This window comes from Desmodus rotundus, chromosome 4 (genome assembly GCF_022682495.2).
Source record: "Desmodus rotundus isolate HL8 chromosome 4, HLdesRot8A.1, whole genome shotgun sequence".
NCBI classification, from domain to species: Eukaryota; Metazoa; Chordata; class Mammalia; order Chiroptera; family Phyllostomidae; genus Desmodus; species Desmodus rotundus.
In genome coordinates this window covers 11,197,677-11,218,916 of record NC_071390.1, presented here as the reverse complement: position 1 = coordinate 11,218,916, position 21,240 = coordinate 11,197,677, and the positions used below count along the sequence as shown (strand labels likewise).

General features: G+C 40.5%; 1 protein-coding gene across 1 annotated transcript in view; it reads left to right on the top strand.

Annotated features, from left to right (window-relative positions):
- ATRNL1 (attractin like 1) overlaps positions 1-21,240 on the top strand; it is a 495,303-nt gene that overhangs the window by 108,739 nt on the left and 365,324 nt on the right. The window contains exons 15-18 of the mRNA XM_024555570.4: positions 568-749; positions 9,154-9,367; positions 11,199-11,387; positions 18,468-18,686. Of these exons, the coding sequence (XP_024411338.3) occupies positions 568-749; positions 9,154-9,367; positions 11,199-11,387; positions 18,468-18,686 (804 nt within the window). The remainder of the gene's footprint in view (positions 1-567; positions 750-9,153; positions 9,368-11,198; positions 11,388-18,467; positions 18,687-21,240) is intronic.

The following is a 21,240-nucleotide window of genomic DNA, read 5'->3' as shown; positions in this document are numbered from 1 at the left end:
ATAGCTTCTTATCTAAATATAATGGAATGAGAATTTTCTCCCCTCAATTATAATTAAAGAATCATAGAGAACCAAACATATCAAAGTATTAATAGTATTCCTCGGGCCATGAAAATTAGATTTGGAAGACAATTAGCTGCACTTGTAGGGATAACTGTGAAGTTGCTTTGGTTATATGCTGGTTATTTTTCTTTTGGAGTGATCTTGTATTGGAAAAGTTGGACTTTGGGGTTTATATATAGTAAACATTTCACTTGTGAAAAACCATATGCCAATATACCAGATTTACAGAGAAAATCTAGCAAACAGTTAACACATTGTAACAGATGTTATAGAGCCATAGCTGACCTTATATTTAAGAATTAAGGAAGAATTTAAAATCTTCTGTTCTCTTTCTCTACTAAACTATGAGGTAAATTTTGTTTAGTATATTTTACTGATATATTTAAATATTTTATTGTTAAAATTATTTAAACAAATACAGAAATGATATTTAGAATTCTGAAATAAGTGAAAATACACTTGCTTTTTGGTAATCTCAAAATAAGTTGTAATTTTTTTTCCTAGCTCATCTTTGTGGAGAAGGATGGAATCATGTTGGGGATGCTTGTCTCAAAATCAATGCCAGTCGAGAAAGCTATGACAACGCCAAACTTTATTGCTACAATCTTAATGGAAATCTTGCGTCATTAACGACCTCAAAAGAAGTAGACTTTGTTCTGGATGAAATACAAAAGTTTACACCGCAGGTAACAACTATACTTACTTATATTATGGAAACATGCTGATAATCCTATAATTATTGGCAGTGATTCATTCTTTTTTTGTATTTTAATACATTATTTTTACTAAGTCTTGGAAGTACAAGTGAACTGATTTCAAAAGTGAACTGGCAGAGGGTTCGATTGGTGTGTGTTTAGTAATAAGGTTTCCAAGGCTGATGCATGACCTCACGGAGAACTCACCTCACGTGACTAGGCTTAAACACGCGGCATGCAATTTAATAATTTGTGTTGAAGTACTGTTATTTCGTACTTGAAAAATCCCTCTTAATAAAAACACTGGACCAACAAACACATTGACTACATTTGTATATATGCACACTCTGTGCGTGTGAGTGTGTGAGTACGTATTGTGAGTTAAGTTTTGGAATCATGTTATTTTTCTAGATATAGACTTGCTTGAAACAATATACTAATGGTTAGTAGGACTACAACCAGTTTTTAAAGCATGTGGAAGATATCGTAATATATAGCACTTGGAAACTGTCTCAATTTTGTAAAGAGTTGTTTTACGGAAACTATTTCCACAGAAGATGGACTATATCCTTGAAAATGATATCAAAATATCATTTTATAAGAAATTTCTAAGAGGAATTGACAATATTTATTTTCTGTTTTGGGGATGTTAAAATATAGTCCATTGCTAAGAGTATATTAAATAGGAGATTTAGAAATAATTTTATTAAATCTACTTTTGAAATACCTTATTTAGTTCATGTACTTACTTGAAATACTTTGAGGACATTTTTAAAAATTGAGATCTAATTGACATACAACATTATATTAGTTTCATGTGTGTAACATACTAGGAAAATTATCACCAAATCTAGTTAATATCTGTTGCTATACATATTTACAAAAATGTTTTTTTCCTGTAATGAGTTTTAAGATCTACTCTTTCAACAACTTTCAAATGTGCAATACGGTATTTTTAAATATAATCACCATGCTGTACATTACAACTCGTGACTAGTTTTATTACTGGATATTGGTACCTTTTGACACCCTTTGCCCATTTCACCCCCACCCCCCACCCTCCATCTGTGGCACCCACCAGTATTTTTTTTCTCTGTTTCTATGAGCTTTTTTTTTTTTAAACACACCTAATTAGGGGTTTTCTTTTTTTTAAAATTGTTGTTCAATTACAGTTGTCCCCATTTTTTTTAAAGATTCCCCAATAAGTGAGATCATATGGTATTTGTCTTTCTCTGTCTGACTTATTTCACTTCAAAATAATTGGTTAAATATAGTTTGTTTGAGAGATACCAGCCTCTGGCTGAAGGGTAAGATGTATATTGTAGGGGGGTACATGTCCTGTAGGGGACACCTTGAGATGTTTTTGATGGTTCAGAAGAACATGACAAGGTGTATTTGAGAAGTTTTATTTTTAGTCGCATGGAGCATACAACATAAGATCTGTTTATATTCATGTGAAAGCAGGAGTTTCTTTAATTACAAAATTGAGAGACAGTTTCCAATGAACATTTGGAAATTAGTTCTGTTGAATATGTATCACTTTATAAAGAGCTTATTATTGGTGAATCCACATTCTTTGAGTTATAGAAAGTACTAGTATTTGGCATTAGTCCTCTGTTGCTTTTTTCCTTGTTTACAAAATACTATTTTTATTCCTTACACTGTAACCCTGAAGTGTGCTATTTTAGAAGTTGCATATTTCAAGAATACTTGTTTTAGTTGTTCATTTTTTTTGTGCTTACTTTTTTCATAATGAATGGGCTATTATTTTGGATGTACGATGTACTTAGATTTCATAGTTTGTGGATTAGCATGCCCTAGAAATAAAGAATGTTCTTTTTCATTAGAAATCTAAGCTTTAGCACAATTTCACAGGTAGAAACTTCTGCAAGGTACCATACCATTAAGCATATCTCCCGAGATATGCTTAATGGTAAAATAAATTATATTCTGAGTTATTGCAGTTGCATAAACTTAAGATAACCTTTCCTTGGCAAATAAAGATCAACAGATTCATATACTTTAAAGAGATAGCCTGGGTCAAATGACCATTTACTTATCGGAAATGGCTAATGAAATGTTGCAATGATGTATGGTATGCTATTGTGAATTTTCTTAATACAGTAATTTATCTTCCATTGTCAACTGCCTGTCCAGTTCATTTGCTGGATAATAGTTACTTTAAATGTTTTATCAACTGCTTCATTTTTCTGTTCTTGTCCTGTTCCTTGAAGGTTCTTATCATGATGAGTTAGGGAGTCATACTTCATTTTAAGTGACTTGTCTTTACTATGGATAGTTCGGAAGTATAGGCAGGGTAGCTGTAAAGGGAAGCACAGTCATTAATTTGAAATATCTATGTTGGATTGACTCCTGCTGTTATTATCAAGAACTGTGAAAAAGTTATAGCTTTTTTGTTATAAAAATATCTTTCAGAGCAATATATGTAATATACGAGGATCACAGGGCATAGCAGCATGTGCATATTTGTAATCAGAAACATTCTTTATTAAGTGCTACCTCTGCTCAGGAACTGGTGGGAAATAACTATCCGTGTTCTAGTGAACCTTGTTTAGCAGAATTTACTGACTACCTACTATGTGTACAGTGCTCCACTAGGTTACATGAGATCTACTGGCACAATGAAGATACAGGTTTTAATTTTATTTAAGAAATATTTGTTGTGTTAACTATGTAAACATTTTAAAATTTACTTATATACTCTTAGAAATTTCTGGGTCTACGGCCACCTTTATAAACTCTCTATACCATTTGTGCAATATATTGAGAGTAAATACTGGATATGTATCTCTCATTTCTATTTTGTTAAAGAATCAAATGGAGAGATATAGTCCCTAATTGAGGGGAAAAAAAGGATGATGTGGAGTTTTCAAACCACTTAACATTATAATGTCATTTTATTAGCCTAGTAACTTAGAAAATAAAATTATTGTCGTGTATATTAAGGTAGAAGTGTTTAAGAATGATGTTAGGAAGAAGACAGATCGGGAGTTTCCAGTACTTATCCCCTCAGAGAAGCATCGATTTGAACAGCTGTCTGTGTACAAAAATATTCTTACAAGAGTGAGGCATCCCTGTGAGAGATTACAGCACCTGGGAGGAACACAGAAATAAGAAAGGACTCACGGAAGAGCATAGACAAGGAGGTTCCATGTTACCTGCCATCATCCTTTCCTCAAGGCTGTACAGGGCCGTGAAACGTGTGCGTACCACCCTCATCGAAAGGGAAGAGTGAACGGAGCACCTGACCTTGTTGTGGACACCAGCTTTAGGCTAGCCCTGTGTACCCTGGTGCTTGGCCAGTCCCCATGGACCTGGGTACCAGGCATGCCCCAGTGCCAGGCTGGCCCCTGTGGCCTCAAGCTCCAGGTTGTTACCCATGGACCCAGCCTTCAGGATGACCCCCTGTAGCCCTAGGCTCCAGCAGCCCTAGGGCCCTGGTCCTCCCCAGTAGACACCAGCACCGGGCCGGCCCCTGTGGACCTAGGGCTAGGTCTACTGCAGTGTATTCAGGCTTCAGGTTCTCCTCTGTGGACCCAACCTACAGATCCACCCCTACAATCCCAGGTGCCAGGCTTACCTTTGTGGACTCAGTTACCAGGCCTCACCCCATTGACTCAAGGCTAGGTCTGCCTCATTGATTGGGCCCCAGGCCAACCCCACTGGAGTCCCTACTGACTCAGGACCAGGGCCATACCTGTGGGCCCAGGTGTCAGGCTTACCTCAGTACCAGGCTGGTCCCCTAGGATTCAGTCTCATGGCTCACTTTGAGGACCCAGTCACCAGGTCTACCCAATGGATCCTAGTGCCAGGCTGGGCCCCAAAGATGCAGGTTTCAGGCTTTCCCTCTGGACTCAAGCACCAGGTATATCCCTGTGGACCATGGTTCTCTACCTGGTCACTCGCCGATAGCAGTAGGTGGGCAGCAGGCCGGCCCACCCAAGGACTCCAGCGGTAAGCCCACTTGGAGCCCAGCCCCCAGCCAGCCAGAACCTCTGGATGGGCTGACAGGAAAGGGCTTTCCCTGTTGAAACTAGTCTGTAAAGACAGGAGGAGGTGATTGCTTCTTCGAATGCCCAGATACCAACACCAGGCCCTAGGGAGGATGAAAAGTCTGGGAACCATGGCACTACCAAAAGAATAAAATAAGCACCAGTATCCCAGCTTGAAGAAATGGAGTTCTACAAACTGCCTGACAGAGAATTCAAAATAATCACCTAGAAGAAGCTCAGTGAGCTGTAAGAGCACACAGATAGACAACTAAATAATATTAGAAAACAATACATGAACAAAATGAGTTCAACAAAGATACAGAAACCATAAAAAAGAACCAAACAGAAATTATGAAGCAGAAGAACATAATGACCAAACTATATAATTCCATAAAGAGGTCCAACAGCAGACTCTTGTCAAGCAGAAGAAAGAATCAGTGATCTCAAACATATCATTTGAAATTACTCAGCCAGAGGAAAAAAAGAATGAAAAAGAGTTAGTAAAGCTTATGTGACTTACGATAGACCAAAAACAACAATAATTGCATTATGGGAGTTCCAGAAAGCACAGAAAAGAGAAAGAAGTTATTTAAAGAAATATGCTAAGTGAAATAAACCAGTCCAAGAAAGACAAGTACTGTATGATTTCACTCATATGTAGAATTTAATGAACAAACTGAACTAACAAGCAAAATAGAAACAGACTCATAGAGAGTGGGGTGACAGCTAAGTGGGGGAGGTTAGGGGGTAGAGGGATTGAGCAAAAAGGAAAAAGGACTCATGGACATGGACAACAGTGTGGTGATTGCGGGGGTTGGGGAGGTATAAGGGGGCTAAATGGTAATGTAAAAAATACAATAAAAATTAAAAAAATGAATAAACAGAAATAATGACAGGGAACTTTCCAACTATGGGGAGAGACATGAACATCTGGAATTCAGGGGTGTCCAAGCCACAGCCCATGGGTCACATGTGGCCCAGAATGGCTATGAATGTGGCCCAACACAAAATCATAAATTTACTTAAAACCTTTTTTTTGGCTCATCAGTTTTCCTTAGTGTTTGTGTATTTAATGTGTGGCCCAAGACAACTCTTCTTCTGCTAGTGTGGCCCAGAGATGCCAAAGGTTGGACATCCCAGATCCATGAATTCCGAAGAACCTCACGTATATTAAACATAAAGAGATCTTCACCAACACATGTTGTAAGAGCCCGGAAATAAATCCATGCACTTATGATCAATTGATATTTGACAAAGGTGTCGAGAACACACAATGGGGAAAGGACATCTCTTCAAAAAATGATGCTGGATATCCTCATGCAGAAGGATGAAAGTGGATCCTTATCTCATACCACATTCAAAAGTAAAAATTGGTTAAAGATTTAAATGTAACACCTGATGCTTCAAAATTATAAAAAGAAAACATGGGGAAAATTCTTTGACATTGGCCAGGACAATGTTTTTTTGGGGTTATGACTCCCAAAACGCAGTCAACATGAGCAAAAATAGACAAATAGGATTGCATCAACCTATCAGCAAAGGAAACAATCAACAGCAGGAGGAGAAAACCTACAGAATGGAAGAAAATGTTTATAAACCATACATCTGATAAGGAGTTAATTTTGAAAATAAGTAAAGAACTCAACTCAATGGAAAAGAAAATAACTCAGTTAAGGAAAGGGTAAAGTACATGAGTAACCATTTTTCCCAAGAAGATACAAATGGTCAACAGATATAATAGAAAGCTTAGCATTACTTTTCATTATGGAAATACAAATTAAAAACAGCTGAGATATCATTTCATATTGGGAACTGCCTTACCTGGTTTCAGAGACTGTAATCCCCATGGCTAAGGCTGAGTGAGAGGCCTTGGGACCGTAAGCCACTAAGGAGAAAAAGCTTATCTCCCTGGCAGGAGCACTGCCTCTGCCCACTTTACTTCACCCTGCTTGGCCCCCAGTGCATGTCCAGTTAGCCAATGACGGGTAAGATTCCTTAAAGGAGGGATGATCTAAGACAGGCATGGTCACAAGGGGGCTTTCAGGGGAGGACTTGGGGGGCTATGGGGAAAGAGGGTGATGGACCCTCGCCCCTTGTCTTTGACATGGTCTGAGTCCTCATTCTGTGTGCAAGAAGTCTCTTAGTCTCTTGGCTGCCTTACTTCTCCTCCCTGCCTTAAGCCTGAAACAATGCCGGAGGTGGGTGCAGCCCTGTGCTGGAAAGGGCAGGTTCCCTGGGGTGATCAGGCCTGAGAAAGAATGCATAAATTCCTGTGAAACCCGCATAAATTCCTGTGAAACCTGCTTTGCTAATACCTTCAATTTAAATGATAAGTGTCCAAGCATGAAGTGAGTTTGTTTCCCCAAAGTTTTATGGTCCTTTAGCTATCTGACCCGGACTCAAAATAAGCCCTCACAGTTCTTTGAATGTTATCTATTTGACTGTTACTGCCTGACAATGATTGGTAAGCTTCCCATATACACCCTGTATTCCTATGCAAATTAAGCCAATAAAAGCCTGTCAAGGCCAGGTTTGGGGCACTCTCCTCTTGAAAGAGTGGCCATGCTGTCCCTTTTCCTCCACAGGACTTGGTAGTCCGTGGGAATTTGTCTCGTCTCAGCCACAACGCTGCAGACACTGCAGGCCGGTGTCCACATCAATCTCACATCTGTTAGAGTGGCTGTTATCAAAAAGACAAGAAATAAGTTTTGACAAAGATGTGTCAAAAGGGGAACCCTCGTACACTATTGGTGGCAAAGTAAATTGGTGTAATTTGGAAAACAGTATGGCGGTTCCTGAAAAATTAAAGATAGAACTACCATCTGATCCAGCAATTCCACTTCTGGGTATGTGTATCTAAAGGAAATCAAATCACCACCTCAGAGACATCTGCCCTCCCATGTTCATTGCAGCATCGTTCACAGTAGTCAAGGTAACAACCGAAGGTTCGCCGGTAGATGAATGGATAAAGAAAATGGGAGGCATATAATGGCACATTATTCAGCCCTAAAAAGCAGGAAATCTTGACCTTTGCAACAACGTGGATGAACCTGGAGGACCTCATGCTGTTTGAAATGAGCCAGACACAGAAAGACAAATAGCATACGATCTCACTTGTACGTGGAATCTATAAAATGTTGAACTCGTATAAAAGCAGAGAGAGCAGAATGTCGGTGGCCAGGGGCTGGGGGCTGGGGGGTGGGGGATGGGTGGGGGAAATGTGGACATGTAGGTCAAAGGGGACAAAGTGTCAGTTGTACAGGGTAAATAAGTTTTGAAGATCTAATGTACAATATAGATGTTATAGTTAATACTATATTGTATATTAGAAATTTGTCAAGACAGTGTATTTTAAGTGTTATCACCACATGCAAAAAAGATAACTGTGTGAAGTTATGTTAATTAACTTGATTGTGGTGGTCATTTCACAGTGATGCTTATGCCGAAACGTCACATTGTACACCTTAAATTTGTATAACTTTTGTGCATTGTTTCTCAAGAAAACTAGAAAAAAAAAATCTCTCAAAAAAGAAAAAGCATAAGTCTGAAGCAGAAACAAGAATGGAAAAAGATAATGTAATTGAGTTTTGCAAAGAAAGTGACTTGGACCAAGAATATATCATTATTTTTTGTCATGAGAAACACATTTTAAAATTGAGTAATGATTAAAATAAGGCACGTAAATACAGATCCTATATTGTGTCCAACCTACGTTGGACATAGAGACAGCACTAAGAATATTTAGTTTTGTGACGTTTGCCACCCACTGTACGTTAAATTTCAGGCACGAGAGTCAAAGATTTCATTCCTTTTTCTTGTTTCTTTAATAATGAAGATAGATGCTATTAATTTACCCACAATTACCTGTGAGGGGCTGTTATTCTCAGTCCTTTCGTGAACCTGTTACAAAGTTATCACTCAGCCTCTCTGCACCGTTTGTTGATGCTATTTTCTGGGTCCCCACAGTGCATATATGGCAACTTCTGTGCAGAGACTTGCTCCGTAACCAGTTCAATCGCTGGTGGTGGTTGTAGCAGTCACAGCTGCGGGAATGTGTTAAATGTTTTAATGATCTTGCTTCATAGGATAGGGGTTTATATCCCCTTTGAATAGAAGAGGAAACTGAAGTTCTCAAGGGCTAAATAGTAAACCCCGTCATGCAGCTAAACACAAAGTATAGTTAAAAATAGTGTTCTCGTCCACATTGTTCTCCAATATGAGCTGTAACTGTTGATTATCCTTGGTAATAGCAGCCACTAGAAAGGCAGTTCTGTATATTTTCCAATGTCATTTTTAATGATAATGTACGATTTGCTAAGGAATGTGACACAGTATTTTTATACCTAACCATTCTTTAATGCCCTTCTTGCTGTCGTTCACAGAAACTATCACCTTGGGTAGGCTTGCGCAAGATCAATATCTCCTACTGGGGATGGGAAGACATGTCTGCATTCACGAACACCACACTGCAGTGGCTTCCGGGCGAACCAAACGACTCTGGGTTCTGTGCTTACCTGGAGCGGGCCGCAGTGTCCGGCTTGAAAGCCAACCCCTGCACATCTATGGTAGATGGCCTCGTCTGTGAAAAACCTATTGGTAAGTAGCTCCGTAGCCTGGCGTTTCTTTAAAACATGGTTCCAACCCCTCTCTCCACCACCCCTTCCAGGCGTGACAGTTTGTGGGTCTGGATTAACTTTTGCCATCTTTTTATGATGATGCTCCCCATGTAGACTTTTAAATTCATCCACATTCCCTACTTACTGCTAGTGACCCTGGAATTGACTTGTGAAAATAATATATTTCATTGTTTATGTACAATCTTTATTTTTTCAGTTGAAATACTGAGATTCTGAACATATGGTCATAGTTATTTTAGTATACTAAGATATCTTAATTTGTTAATATCTTTTACTTTTATGATAATAGTCTTTGGGAGAAAGACTTGTCCTTAAGATTAACAGCTAATTTAGAACCAATTTAATCTTGCATATCTATACTTCAGTTGGAAAGAAAAATGAAACATTTTTGTTACATCTATTGAAGTAGAGTTTTGTTAAGTGAAGTGAGAAAAGAGTATCTTTTCTCTTTTTAAACCAATATTGCATTTTTTGTGCAGTAATATACATAACATAAAATGTGCAGTTTCAACCCAGTTTTTCAGTTTTATTGAGATATAATCGACTTTTCAGACCCCTTTTCCAGTGTAGCGTTCAGTGCCGTTAAGTACATGCCCTTGTTGTGCATCTGGCAACACTGTCTGTCTCCGGAATTTTTCATCTTCCCAAACCGAAGCTCCGCGCTCATTAAGCGATAAGTCCCCACGCCCTTGTCCCCTACTGCTGACACCCACCTTTTACTTTCTGTCTCTACGAGTTTGACTGTTCCAGGTGCCTCATATGTGGGGTCATCAGGCGTATGTCCTTTTGTGATTGTTCATGTCCCCCAGCATAATGTTTTTAACGTTCATCCACATTGTAGCACACGGCCAAGTCCATCCATGTTGCAGTTTTCTTTCTTTTTAATCCTGAATAATTATCCGTTGTATGTATGTACCCCATTTTGTTTATCCGTTCATCATTGATGGACACCTGAGTTACTTGTACCTATTGGCTGTTGTGAATTATGATGCTGTGGATATAGGCATACAAATGTCTGTCCCAGTTCCTGCTTTCAGGTCTTCAGCCAGAAATGGGATTGCTCTACCACATGGCAATTACATGTTTAATTTTTGAGGAATTGTCATACTGTTTGCCATAGATGCTGTACCATTTTTACATTCCCGGCGGCGATGTACAAAGGTTCCAAATCCCCCACATCCTTGTCAACGTTTTTTAAAATAGTAGTCATCCTAATGAGTGTGATAAATACTATATTCTGTGTAAAGATTTTATAGTAAATTATTTTATTTTTATTTATACATGTAACATATTCACAGACAGGATGTTTGGTTTGATAATATGTGGAATATTTATGTCATTGTGGCAAGGAAAGTAAATAATGATAGTGTACATAGTATCTAGCCACTAGGTAGAAAAACTAGGTCAGGTGTTACATTTATATTTATAGTTTTAACGTTATACACCTTTATGTACTTTTTAAAGGATTAAACATTCCCAGAAATTATGAATTTTAAATTTGATATTAAATTTAAGTATTGATATGTCATCTTTAGTTTTATTTTTTAATATTGAATTTATTGGGGAAACATTGATTAATAAAATTATATAGGTTTTAAGTGTACAGTCCTGTAATATATTGTATTACGTTTCATCTTCATTTTTAATATCATCATGTCATTTGGGCTTTAATTTTTATCCCACACTTGGCTTAATTGAAATATCCCCCAAATGGCAAAACACGTGAAATCCATTTACTTGTGTTCAAATGCATTTGCAAATAAAATAATTGTATTTGTGGATCGTTTCAGTGAGTCCCAATCAAAGTGCGAGGGTATGCAAAATGCCATGCTCTTTACGGACTTCCTGTTCCAACTGCACCAGCAACGGCATGGAGTGTATGTGGTGCAGCAGCACCAAGCGCTGCGTGGACTCCAACGCTTACATCATCTCTTTCCCCTACGGGCAGTGTCTGGAGTGGCAGACCGCCACCTGCTCTCGTAAGTGTTTGTCTGGAGTGACGCCGCCCTTAACAGCAGCATCGGCCCCTTTCCGTGTCAGACAGAGGAATGAAACAAGATGAGAATAAATACTTTTACAGTGTGTTTTAACACCCAGTAATGCTGCAAGCTCCTGATTTCTATCATACCATCATTTTGAGTTCCACTGGGTAGTATCTTACTTGGCGCATTAGCATCCTGCCGCATCGGTCCTCCCCCTAACTCTGTGTGTTTCAAGCAAACGTTTCACCACAGGGCTCACTTCCAGGATCGCAGATCCCTTCACTGTGTTTCTTTGGTGTCCTTTAATCTAGCCCACTTCCCAGGTGTTCTCTTTCCTGCATGTCTGTGATGATGATTATTATTTGTTTAAGAATCTACACCAGTTGTTTGGCAAGTGTCACAACTTGGATTTGTCTATTGTTTCCTCAGGATTAAATTCATATTAAGCCTTTTAAAATCATTAGACGCAAGTTAAGCATTTTGGGGCACGAATGTCCTACCAGCGGCGGCACATCTGCTGCAAAGGCAGGATGCAGCCTGGGCAGCGCGTGGTGAGTCCTGCGGGCAGGCCGGTTCTGGACTTGCTATGGGCCGTGTTTCGGGACAGGACCCCGCCCCCTCGCTGCTGTCGGGTGTTATAGGGACTGTAGGATGAGGGCACACCTGATGGGGTCTGTGGTCCTGGGCACCGTGTAGTTATGAGAGTGGCTTTTCTTGCAAAGACAGATTGCATCCAGGTGTCACCGCCTAGCGAATTGTGTACTACTACTGACTGCACTAGGTCTCGTAGGAGCTGGAGACCACGTGCAGCCACCTTTGCTTGGGGGAAGTTAGAAGCCACTTGTCTGGGTCAGACCCTTGCTAGCTTCGGCGTCCCTCCTGGAAGTAGCCACATGCAGCGTTCCTGGTAGTGTGGGCTGTAACACAGCTGTTCCTGTCACTTCCTTAAGTTCCTCCTGGACTTGCTCTTGAGCCCATTGGCTTCCTTGCATTTCTTATGTTGGAGCCCCACTGGCCACGCGATCGTGGGGAAGTGTGACTGTCCCCGCAGCAGTGTGCATGGTCTGCCGTTTAGTGTTCCTTTCATTCTTCTCTTGTGCTCTCTGGGTTTTTCTACCAGAGGAAGAGCCGCTTGCTGGAAGAGCAGCTTCATCATTCTGAAACCCCTTTTGGTGGGGAATCCACTGTTGGGAGGCTTGTCCTGGGATCCAGTGGCTCTCAGACGACAATGGCCACCCAGGTAACAGTCCTTCTGGCTTGGATGAGTGACCTCATTGAGAGATGGCCATCAGCTTAAGACAATGCAGGTGGGGACTCACTGAGTTTTCCATACCTTCTTCCTTCATTGCCAGGGAGGATGTCTTTTACCCCAGGGATCCAGCCAAACCCGTATTTGCAATGCATCCAGTGAGAGGTGTTCCTGGGATGGGCGTGGCTGAGGGTGTCATAGGCTGACCTCCCTGTTTCTGTTCCTTCTTAGGAGCTTTGATGAGGAACAGTGATGTGTCTGGTCGAGTATGTGCAGCGGGGTAGCTGCAGGCAGACAGTGGTCTTGCTACCACTGCAAACATCTTGTAACTAGGAGCCAGCTGCCGAGGAGGGTTGAATATCAGTGCTGGAGACAGGTGCTCAGCCTCTCTTGCCTCGATAGTCGTGTTTGTCTTCCCAGAACCATTAGTATTCAGTGAAAGAAGCCAGACACAAGAGATTACGTACTATATGACTCCACTTACATGAAATTCAAAAGTAGTCAAAGCTGCATTACATGGTACAGGAACAAATGTTTAGGTGTAGCTCTAGAGTAAGGCAAAAAGTTATTCTTATGAAGGTCAGGGGATACTGCTGGGAGAAGACTGGGGTGCTGATTGGGAAAAGGGTACAACAGAGGCAGGTGGCACCTCCACGCTGGGTGCAGGTGCAACATTTCTATTTACAGTAATTCATTACTGTATTGTATTGTCATTTCTATATTATAATTTATGTACCTATTTGTGTGTGTGTGTGTGTTATATTTTACGATAAAAAAGACTAACAGGTAGGGAAAAGGGAGCTCGAGAAGTACCCAAACTCTTATACTCTTCAGAAGTTTCTAAAAACTGCTTTGAGTTAGGTCTACATTGTCCTCTCCGCTCACAAATCTGTCTTGTATTTCATTTCTTCCTTCTCACCTGTTCGTCTATGTTGGAGAATAGTCTTCAGTAATTCTTTCTAAATATATTTGTGGCTGGTAAACTTTTTGAGAGTTTGCACGTCTAAAAGTATATTAATATGTTTGATTGAATGATAAAATGGCGTGAATGTGGAGTTCTAAATAATTTCTCCTTAGAACTTCTAGCATTTGATGTGGATAAGATTCTCATGCCAATTTAATTTTCATTTCTTTGGGGAACAGTTTTTCCCTTTACTTTGAGAGCTTTTAAGATATTTTTCTTTACAGTTGGCACAAAATTTTGTGATTTGTTTAAATTGTTTTCCAGCAGTTGATGTGGATTTTAAAAATGGACTCTCATTGGTTTTCAATCTGAAGAGTAGTTTCTTCACTTCTTAAAAATGTTCTTTACTTTCTTAGATTATTTTTTCTTCTATTTAATATATCCCAAAACAATAAACAATAAAAGAGAGTAGACAGTTGTTAGAATTTCTAGATATCTCAGTATTTCTTAATTTCACTTGTATTTTCTATGTTTTTGCTAAGCTTTTGTTTCACAGCTTTTCAAAGTATATGCCCTGTGTGTCCTTGAGGGAAGTGGGGCATCATACTTTGACTCATCCGAGGTTTTCTAGTAAATGGAACCTGAAGGAAACTTTTCCTTGCAAATGAGAAACAGTTAGGGATTTTGCAATATTCGTCAGTATTTTCCAGTTATTGTATTGTAATAGTAATGCTTAAAATTCACAAATTGAAGAAGAGAAATATATTTTAGGACAAATTTTGCTTGATGGTTTCTAAGAAAGCTTTGCTAATAACTGGAATTATTAATAATTAATATATTTTAAGGAGTTGGATATTCTATTTGTGAAAATGAAATCCAAGGGGTTTATTTGAAGTAATAATAGAAGATTTAGTTGTTAATATATAAAAGTTCAAATAAAAGAGCAATTAAATTGATATGGTGAAAATGAAATAATAAACATAAGAATATAGTATACATCTCAGATATCTATATTTCTTCCAGTATTTTAGAGGTTTATGTACATTCTCAACTTAAACATTTTTTTTTTCTTGGCAGTTAGGGAAGGTGGTCTTTTGTTTAAATTAATTAAGTTTATTTTTAGGGCACTGTGGAGTCACAGCAATATTGAGAGGAAGGGACAGAGGTTTCTCATACACCCTCTGCTCCCGCACCCACACAACTTCCCCCGCTACCAGCACCCCCACCAGAGTGCTACACTTGCCACATTGGCTCACTCGCATCGACACGCTGTTGTTGCCCAAGACGGTGGTTTACGTTAGGGGTAACCCTAGGTGGGGTACATTCTGTGGGGGTTGACACATGGAGAGTGGCATGTGCCCATCATTACAGTGTGATGCACCGTAGTTCCACTGCCCTGAAAGTCCTCAGCACCCTGCCTGTTCATCCCCCACTTTCTCCTAATTCTTGGCAATCAGTATTATTTTTTTATAGTTTCTGTAGTTTTGCCTTTTCCAGAATGTGATACAGTTGGAATCATACAGAATGTGACCTTTTCAGATTGGCTTCTTTCACTTAGTAATATGTATTTACGTTTTTAAATGTCTTTTCCCGATAGTTTATTGTTAAAGCTGAGTAATATTCCAGGGTCTGGATGTACCACAGTTTACTTCTCCCTCCGCCCACTGAGGGACACCTTGGTTGCTTCCCAGTTTTGACAGTTGCACATGCGGCTGCTGTAACCATCCACGGGCAGGTTTCTGTGTGGACGTACATTTTCAGTTTACATGGGCAAGATCGAGGAGTGTGACTGCTGGAGAGTGTGGTAACGTGTGTTTCGTCTGGTAGAGATCGCTGAGCTGTCTCAGAGTTCGTGTATTTCGCATTCCCACTGGCAGAGATTGGGAGTTGCTGTGTTTCCAGGTCCACGTGGTCTCCGGCCTTTGGTGATGTCGGTGTTCTGGATACTGGCCATTGCATAGTGCCCGGTGGTGTCACTGTTGTTTCAGTGTGAGTTCCCTGACGACGTGAGTCGTGCAGCTCCTTTTCATCCTTGCCATCTGTGGATCTTTGTTGCTGAAGTGTCTTTAGCCCATTTTTTAAAAATGGGTTTTGTGCTTTCTTATACTGAGTTTTAAGAGTTGTGTATTTTGAATAACAGCCCTTTATCAGATGTGTCATTTTCAAATATTTTCTCTCAGTTTATGTCTTGCCTTTTCATTTCTTTAACAGTAGCTTTGGCAGAGAAGAATAAATTTAAATTTTAATGAAGTTCTGTTTATCAATTCTTTCTTTCATGGGTTGTGCCTTTGGTGCCGCAACTGAAGTATCACCGAACCCAAGGTCTTCTAGATTTTCTTACGTGTAGCTTTGCTTACTTGCCCGTCTGTTCTTGCATGCTGTCGACTTTACCCGTTGGAGCCTGCGGCCTGTTAATCAGAGTTGTTTTAAATTCCTGGTCTGGTAATTCCAGCAGCCCTGTCGTGTCTGGGCTGATGCTTGTTCAGTGTCTTGAATTGGTGTTCTTTTTGCCTTTCCATGTGCCTTGAGGTTTTTTCTTGATAGATAGGATAGGATAGGATAGGATACACGGGTAACAGCAGCTGCTGGAAGTTGGCCTTTAGTGATGCAGTGGAAAGGTGTGAGGGAGGGGAAGTCTCTTGTAGTTCTGTGATCAGGTCCCAGTCTTTGGTGGGCCTCTGCCCCATCCTGTGAATTTTACGAGCTTCCTAGTATTTTCGCCCTCTCTTAGATAGTATAGGTTGGCTGGGGGAAGCTGGGTCTGTGTATTTCTCCTTCTCCACTGGTGCTAGTGTTGGGTGTTTCCCTGTAACTGGGTCAGGCAGGATCTGATAAAAGCCTAGCTGTTCAGGCCCAGTTAAATAGTGTCTCCAAGGGTTTGTTCAGACGAACAGAACGCTCTGGCATATTTTAAACTGATTCCTTTTCCTCTCCCCGCTGCTTGGAGCACAGGGGGCTTTTTCTTTGATATTGCCCTTGGGGACCTGGCAGAGCTACTGGAGATAAAGCTCACAGAGGTGCGGGTCCCTCCTGTGACTGGGTGCCCTAGAGACATGAACTCTCGCAGTTCACCCCCAGCAGTTCATCAATTACATCTCGGACGGCTTACCCTGGCCCTGGTTCCCGCAGAGGTAACCTGGGTAAACGGAGATGTTCTCTGTCCACCTGTCTGTCTCTGCAAACTGGGGGGTAGTGGTGTGCCCTGAGACCTCACTTCTCTGATGGATCTAGGAAGAATTGGTGATTTTTCAGTTTGTGCTGCGTTTTGTTAGGGCGGAGTGGAGACACTTAAGCTCCTTACCTGCTGGCCTGGAAACCAGAAATCTTCAGTCATCGTTTGATGACATAATTTCTTGCAGATTGATTTTTCAAATTTTTCTATACATCAAAAACCATAGTAAAGATTTTACAGCTTAATCTTTCAAAAGCCTAAAATAAATAAAGTAAAAATGATCGCTCTTGTTACTTGTAGCTCATATGTAGCTTCTGTTCTATCCATAACTTAGGCAGCCTTCCTGCCATTATTGTTTTCTGTAAGAGAAAGAAAAAACGTTAGAGTCTGTCAGTTTTTGAGTCAGCATTAAATGCTCAAGAATGAATTTTCTACGGGGTTCACATTAGTCACTTGTGTTTAATGACTCAAAGAATATTCTTCATATTTTAAATTTATTATTAAAGAAATAGAGGAGACGGTACTCATTTTCCACCTTCTTACATCCAATCTCCGAAGTGCTTAGCATGCAAAAAATTCATAGCAACAAATCATATTGCAATTGACGAGTACTTTAGTCCAATGTTCTATTACCCCGCACAGTCCTCCGTGTTGAATACCTGACGTTCACTGAGACGCTCACGCCATTGTTTGCAGCAGCCTGGGGAGCATTTTTGTTTCCAGTAATATTACAACCCCGAGTGGCAACTAAGTTATTCCTACCGCAAGGGTGAAGTTGAGTCTGCCAGAAATCTTCCTTTCCCTCCCCCTTCGGGAAACAGTGTCACGAGAAGACGTTGTTCATGGCACCTTTCCCTGCATCACCGTCTTCTGTGGATACACAACTTCCAAGACAAAGTGTGCCTCTTCTAGCAAGCTCCCAGTAAAAGTAATAAAGTCTCAGCCCGATACCGGGTACACAGGAGCTGTTATAAACCACGGTAGCGGACTATATAGTAAGTTCATCCTTGGAAAAGGCGCCCCGGTATTGATAGGCTTTGTTGAGGGTCACAGGTTACACGTCAATTAAACAAAAGAGGTTGAGCTTCAGTGAGTGAGTCTCGGAGTGATAGATTCTGCAGCCCTGGAAGTCAGAGTCAGCCTGTGCTGCTGGCGGCCTGAGTGAGGCAGAGGATCCGGGTTCCACGTTCCCATTCAGCTTGGCTGTCTGGGTGGGACCCAGTTCACTCATCACACGATAGCCCAATACTGATGTCTTGGACCCCTGGAAAGAGCATCGTACACACGAGGCAGGCCTGATGTGGCTCGGCTATCCCAGGGGATGATGGGCAGGCGTCACCTGCACGCTGAGCCGAAGCAGATTTTCCTTGAAGGACCTCACTAGGCACAGGAATAGCTGATATGGCTCTATATCCCGGACAACAGGAAATGTGGGCTGTGGGCCCTGGGACAGGCTCCTGGAAGGTCCTCGTCCTGGCAAGTTCAGGAGTCTAAGTCCTGACTTCATTTTTCTCCATGTCATAGTCACACACATTTTTAACCTTGAGTCAGTGCATTTGTCTCCTCTTTGCTCATGATGAATGTTTTCTTTGCTCTAAGTACTTGTTCTTTAGGTGTTGTTACAAAAACGGTTTCAACTATAGATGACCTTTTACAGTCTTTTTTTCAGATCATGTTTATTTTTCCATTAGCTTACAGTTCTATTTGAACGTAAGGTCCTATAACGTGCTTGTTCATGCTCTTGTCATGCAGCTCAGAATTGCTCTGGGTTGAGAACCTGCGGACAGTGTCTGGAGCAGCCTGGGTGTGGCTGGTGCAACGACCCTAGCAATACGGGGAGAGGACACTGCGTCGAAGGGTCTTCCCGAGGACCCCTGAAGCTTATTGGAATGCACAACAACGAGGTGGTTCTTGACACCAGCCTTTGTCCCAAAGAAAAGAACTACGAGTGGTCCTTTATCCAGTGTCCAGGTAATAAGAATGTGATGAAAACAGTTTCAGGTTTTCCAGCAATTCTGTTTTTCAATCAAATTATTGTTCAAACAATTTCAAGACCAAAAATATTTTTTCCCTTTCTTGTCATAAAGATTTACAAAAAAATAACAATGAAGATGAGGCTCAAAATTCAGTGACAAAAAAAATATTCTTCCCTATACCCATTTCTGTTGTATAGATGGTATTCTGTTTGGAATCATTAAATAGACCAGCCAGATGCATTGCGTATAATTATTAGATTTGGTTTCATGTCAATTGTTTAGATGAAATAATATTGACTTATGTCTATTTTCTATCCTAGTATTATAATGTCTTAGAATTCAAAGGTAGGTCTGAGGGTCCAGTCACACTTTGTGCTAAGTTTGGGAATTTTCTCTGTAATTCCTATGATGAAGTCCACTGGCCTCATTTTGAAAAGTTGCCATTGGTATTCACTACCATTCAATTTTGAAGGCCAGTAATTACTAGTTTTCCGGTCTCCTCCCATAGGAAGTCTTTTCTAATACTGAATAAATCAACCTTCTTGAAAAATTAATTTATTCAATATATTTTTGAGTACCTACTATGTGTAGGAATATTTTAGATGTTAGACATATAACAATGAATAAATTAGACTAAAATCATTGCATCCATAGTCACTGTACTCTAATTGAAATTAGTAAAACTGGTTACACGTACACGTACATAGAAAGTTAGGTGGTGGTAAGTGCTATCACACAAATAAGGCAAGGAAGGGGGAAATAAGGCTTGCAATTTAAATAGGGTGGTAAGAGAAGCTTTTACTGAGGGGTGACAAGTAATATGTAGATGAGGGAGTGAATCCTGGAGACATTTGGGGAAAGAGTGTTCTAGAACAGGTAGCAGCCTGACTCAGGACTGAGTAGGATCGTTTACTTGGGAGGTGAACCTAGGAAGCACCATTGAAGTGGGAGAGAATTTCAGAGAGCAGAGAAGAATCCCATCAAAGTGTATTATTCAGTTGGTTCCTACACTGGGAAATTTGGACTCGGACCCACCAAGGACTTAGGAAAAACCATATGGAAGGTTCCTCAGAGTTAACTCATCAAGGGACAGGGAGGGTCGGGCATTTATCCACTAACTCCCGTCCCCTGTTGGCTGATTGGTGCCTTTGGGGTATTGTACTCCTGAGCTGTGCTGGCATGTCTTATTAGTAACTTTCCCTGGCACTCTTGAAAGTTCTGCAGCAGAAGTAAAGAGATTATGTCAGAATTCACTCTGTGTGTGACATTGGCAATTTGTTGCACTGAAACCAGATGGACCAAGGGGATATGGCACCGGGTGGAACCATACCTGCTGCATAACCTTTGAAATACATATGAAAACTAAAAAGAACAAACTGTTGATTCAAACGACATATCTGCATCTTAAATGGATCCTGGCTGGCTTCTGTGTTCCAGGTCCCAGAGGCTGAGATCGAGGTGTCGGTCAGGCTGAGTTTAGATGGACAGCTCTGGGGAAGAATCTGCTTCCAAGCTCATTCATATTGTCGGTAGAATTCAGTTCCTTTTAGTTGTAGGGCTGAGGTGCCTGTTTTCCCATTGGCTGTTGGGCAGTGACCACTTCAGCTTCTAAAGAATGCTTATATTCTCTCCCCGACGTTCCCCTTCAACTCCAACTGGCAAGGTAGAGTTCCCAAAGCTCAAATAGGATCTCTCACCTTTTAATATCTTTCTTCAAGTAGATTCCAATGCCTTGTAAGGGACCATCTGATTGGGTTCATCCAGAATGATCTCCCTTTTTTCAACTCAGCTGTGCCATGCAGCAGACCTAATCTTCATTAGAGGGAATATCCCATTGTGTGTCCTAGTCCCTGTCCCACTCCAGAGGCGACCATTAGTGTTTGATTAAGTAACTGAGTACGCTAACCTAGCTTCATTTACACATAAGACTATCACATCACACTGTTGACTCATTCACATGTGTAATAGCTCTGGACAGGCAGCTCAGTCGGTTAGACCACCATGCTGGTATTCCAAGGTCGTGGGTTTGATCCCCAGTCAGGTACAAACAAGAAGCGAATGAACACGTACAGAAGTGGAGCAACAAATGCACCTTGTGCTCACTCGCACGCACGCTCTCTCTCAAAATACCAATAAATTAAAAAATTTAAAGTGTATAATTCAGTGGTTTTTATTATATTCACAGAATTATGCAACAACACTACAGTTAATTTAAAAACATTTTTTATCATCCCCGAAAGAAACCCGATACTGATTAGCAGTCGGTGAGTGTTAAACCCCTCTTACCCTAGGCAACCAGTAATCCTTATGTCTCTGTGGGTTTGCCTGTTCTGGATATTTTATATAAATTCAGTCACACAATTGTAGTCTTTTGTGACTAGCTCCTTTCCCCATGCATGCTATTTCCATGGTTTATTCATTTTGTAGGATGTCACAGTACATTTTTTAACAGATAATTTTCCACTGTAAGAGGATACCACATTTAGTTTCTCCATTCAGCGCTTCATGGACATTGATTAGGGCATTCCAGGGCATAATGCTTCTGTGAA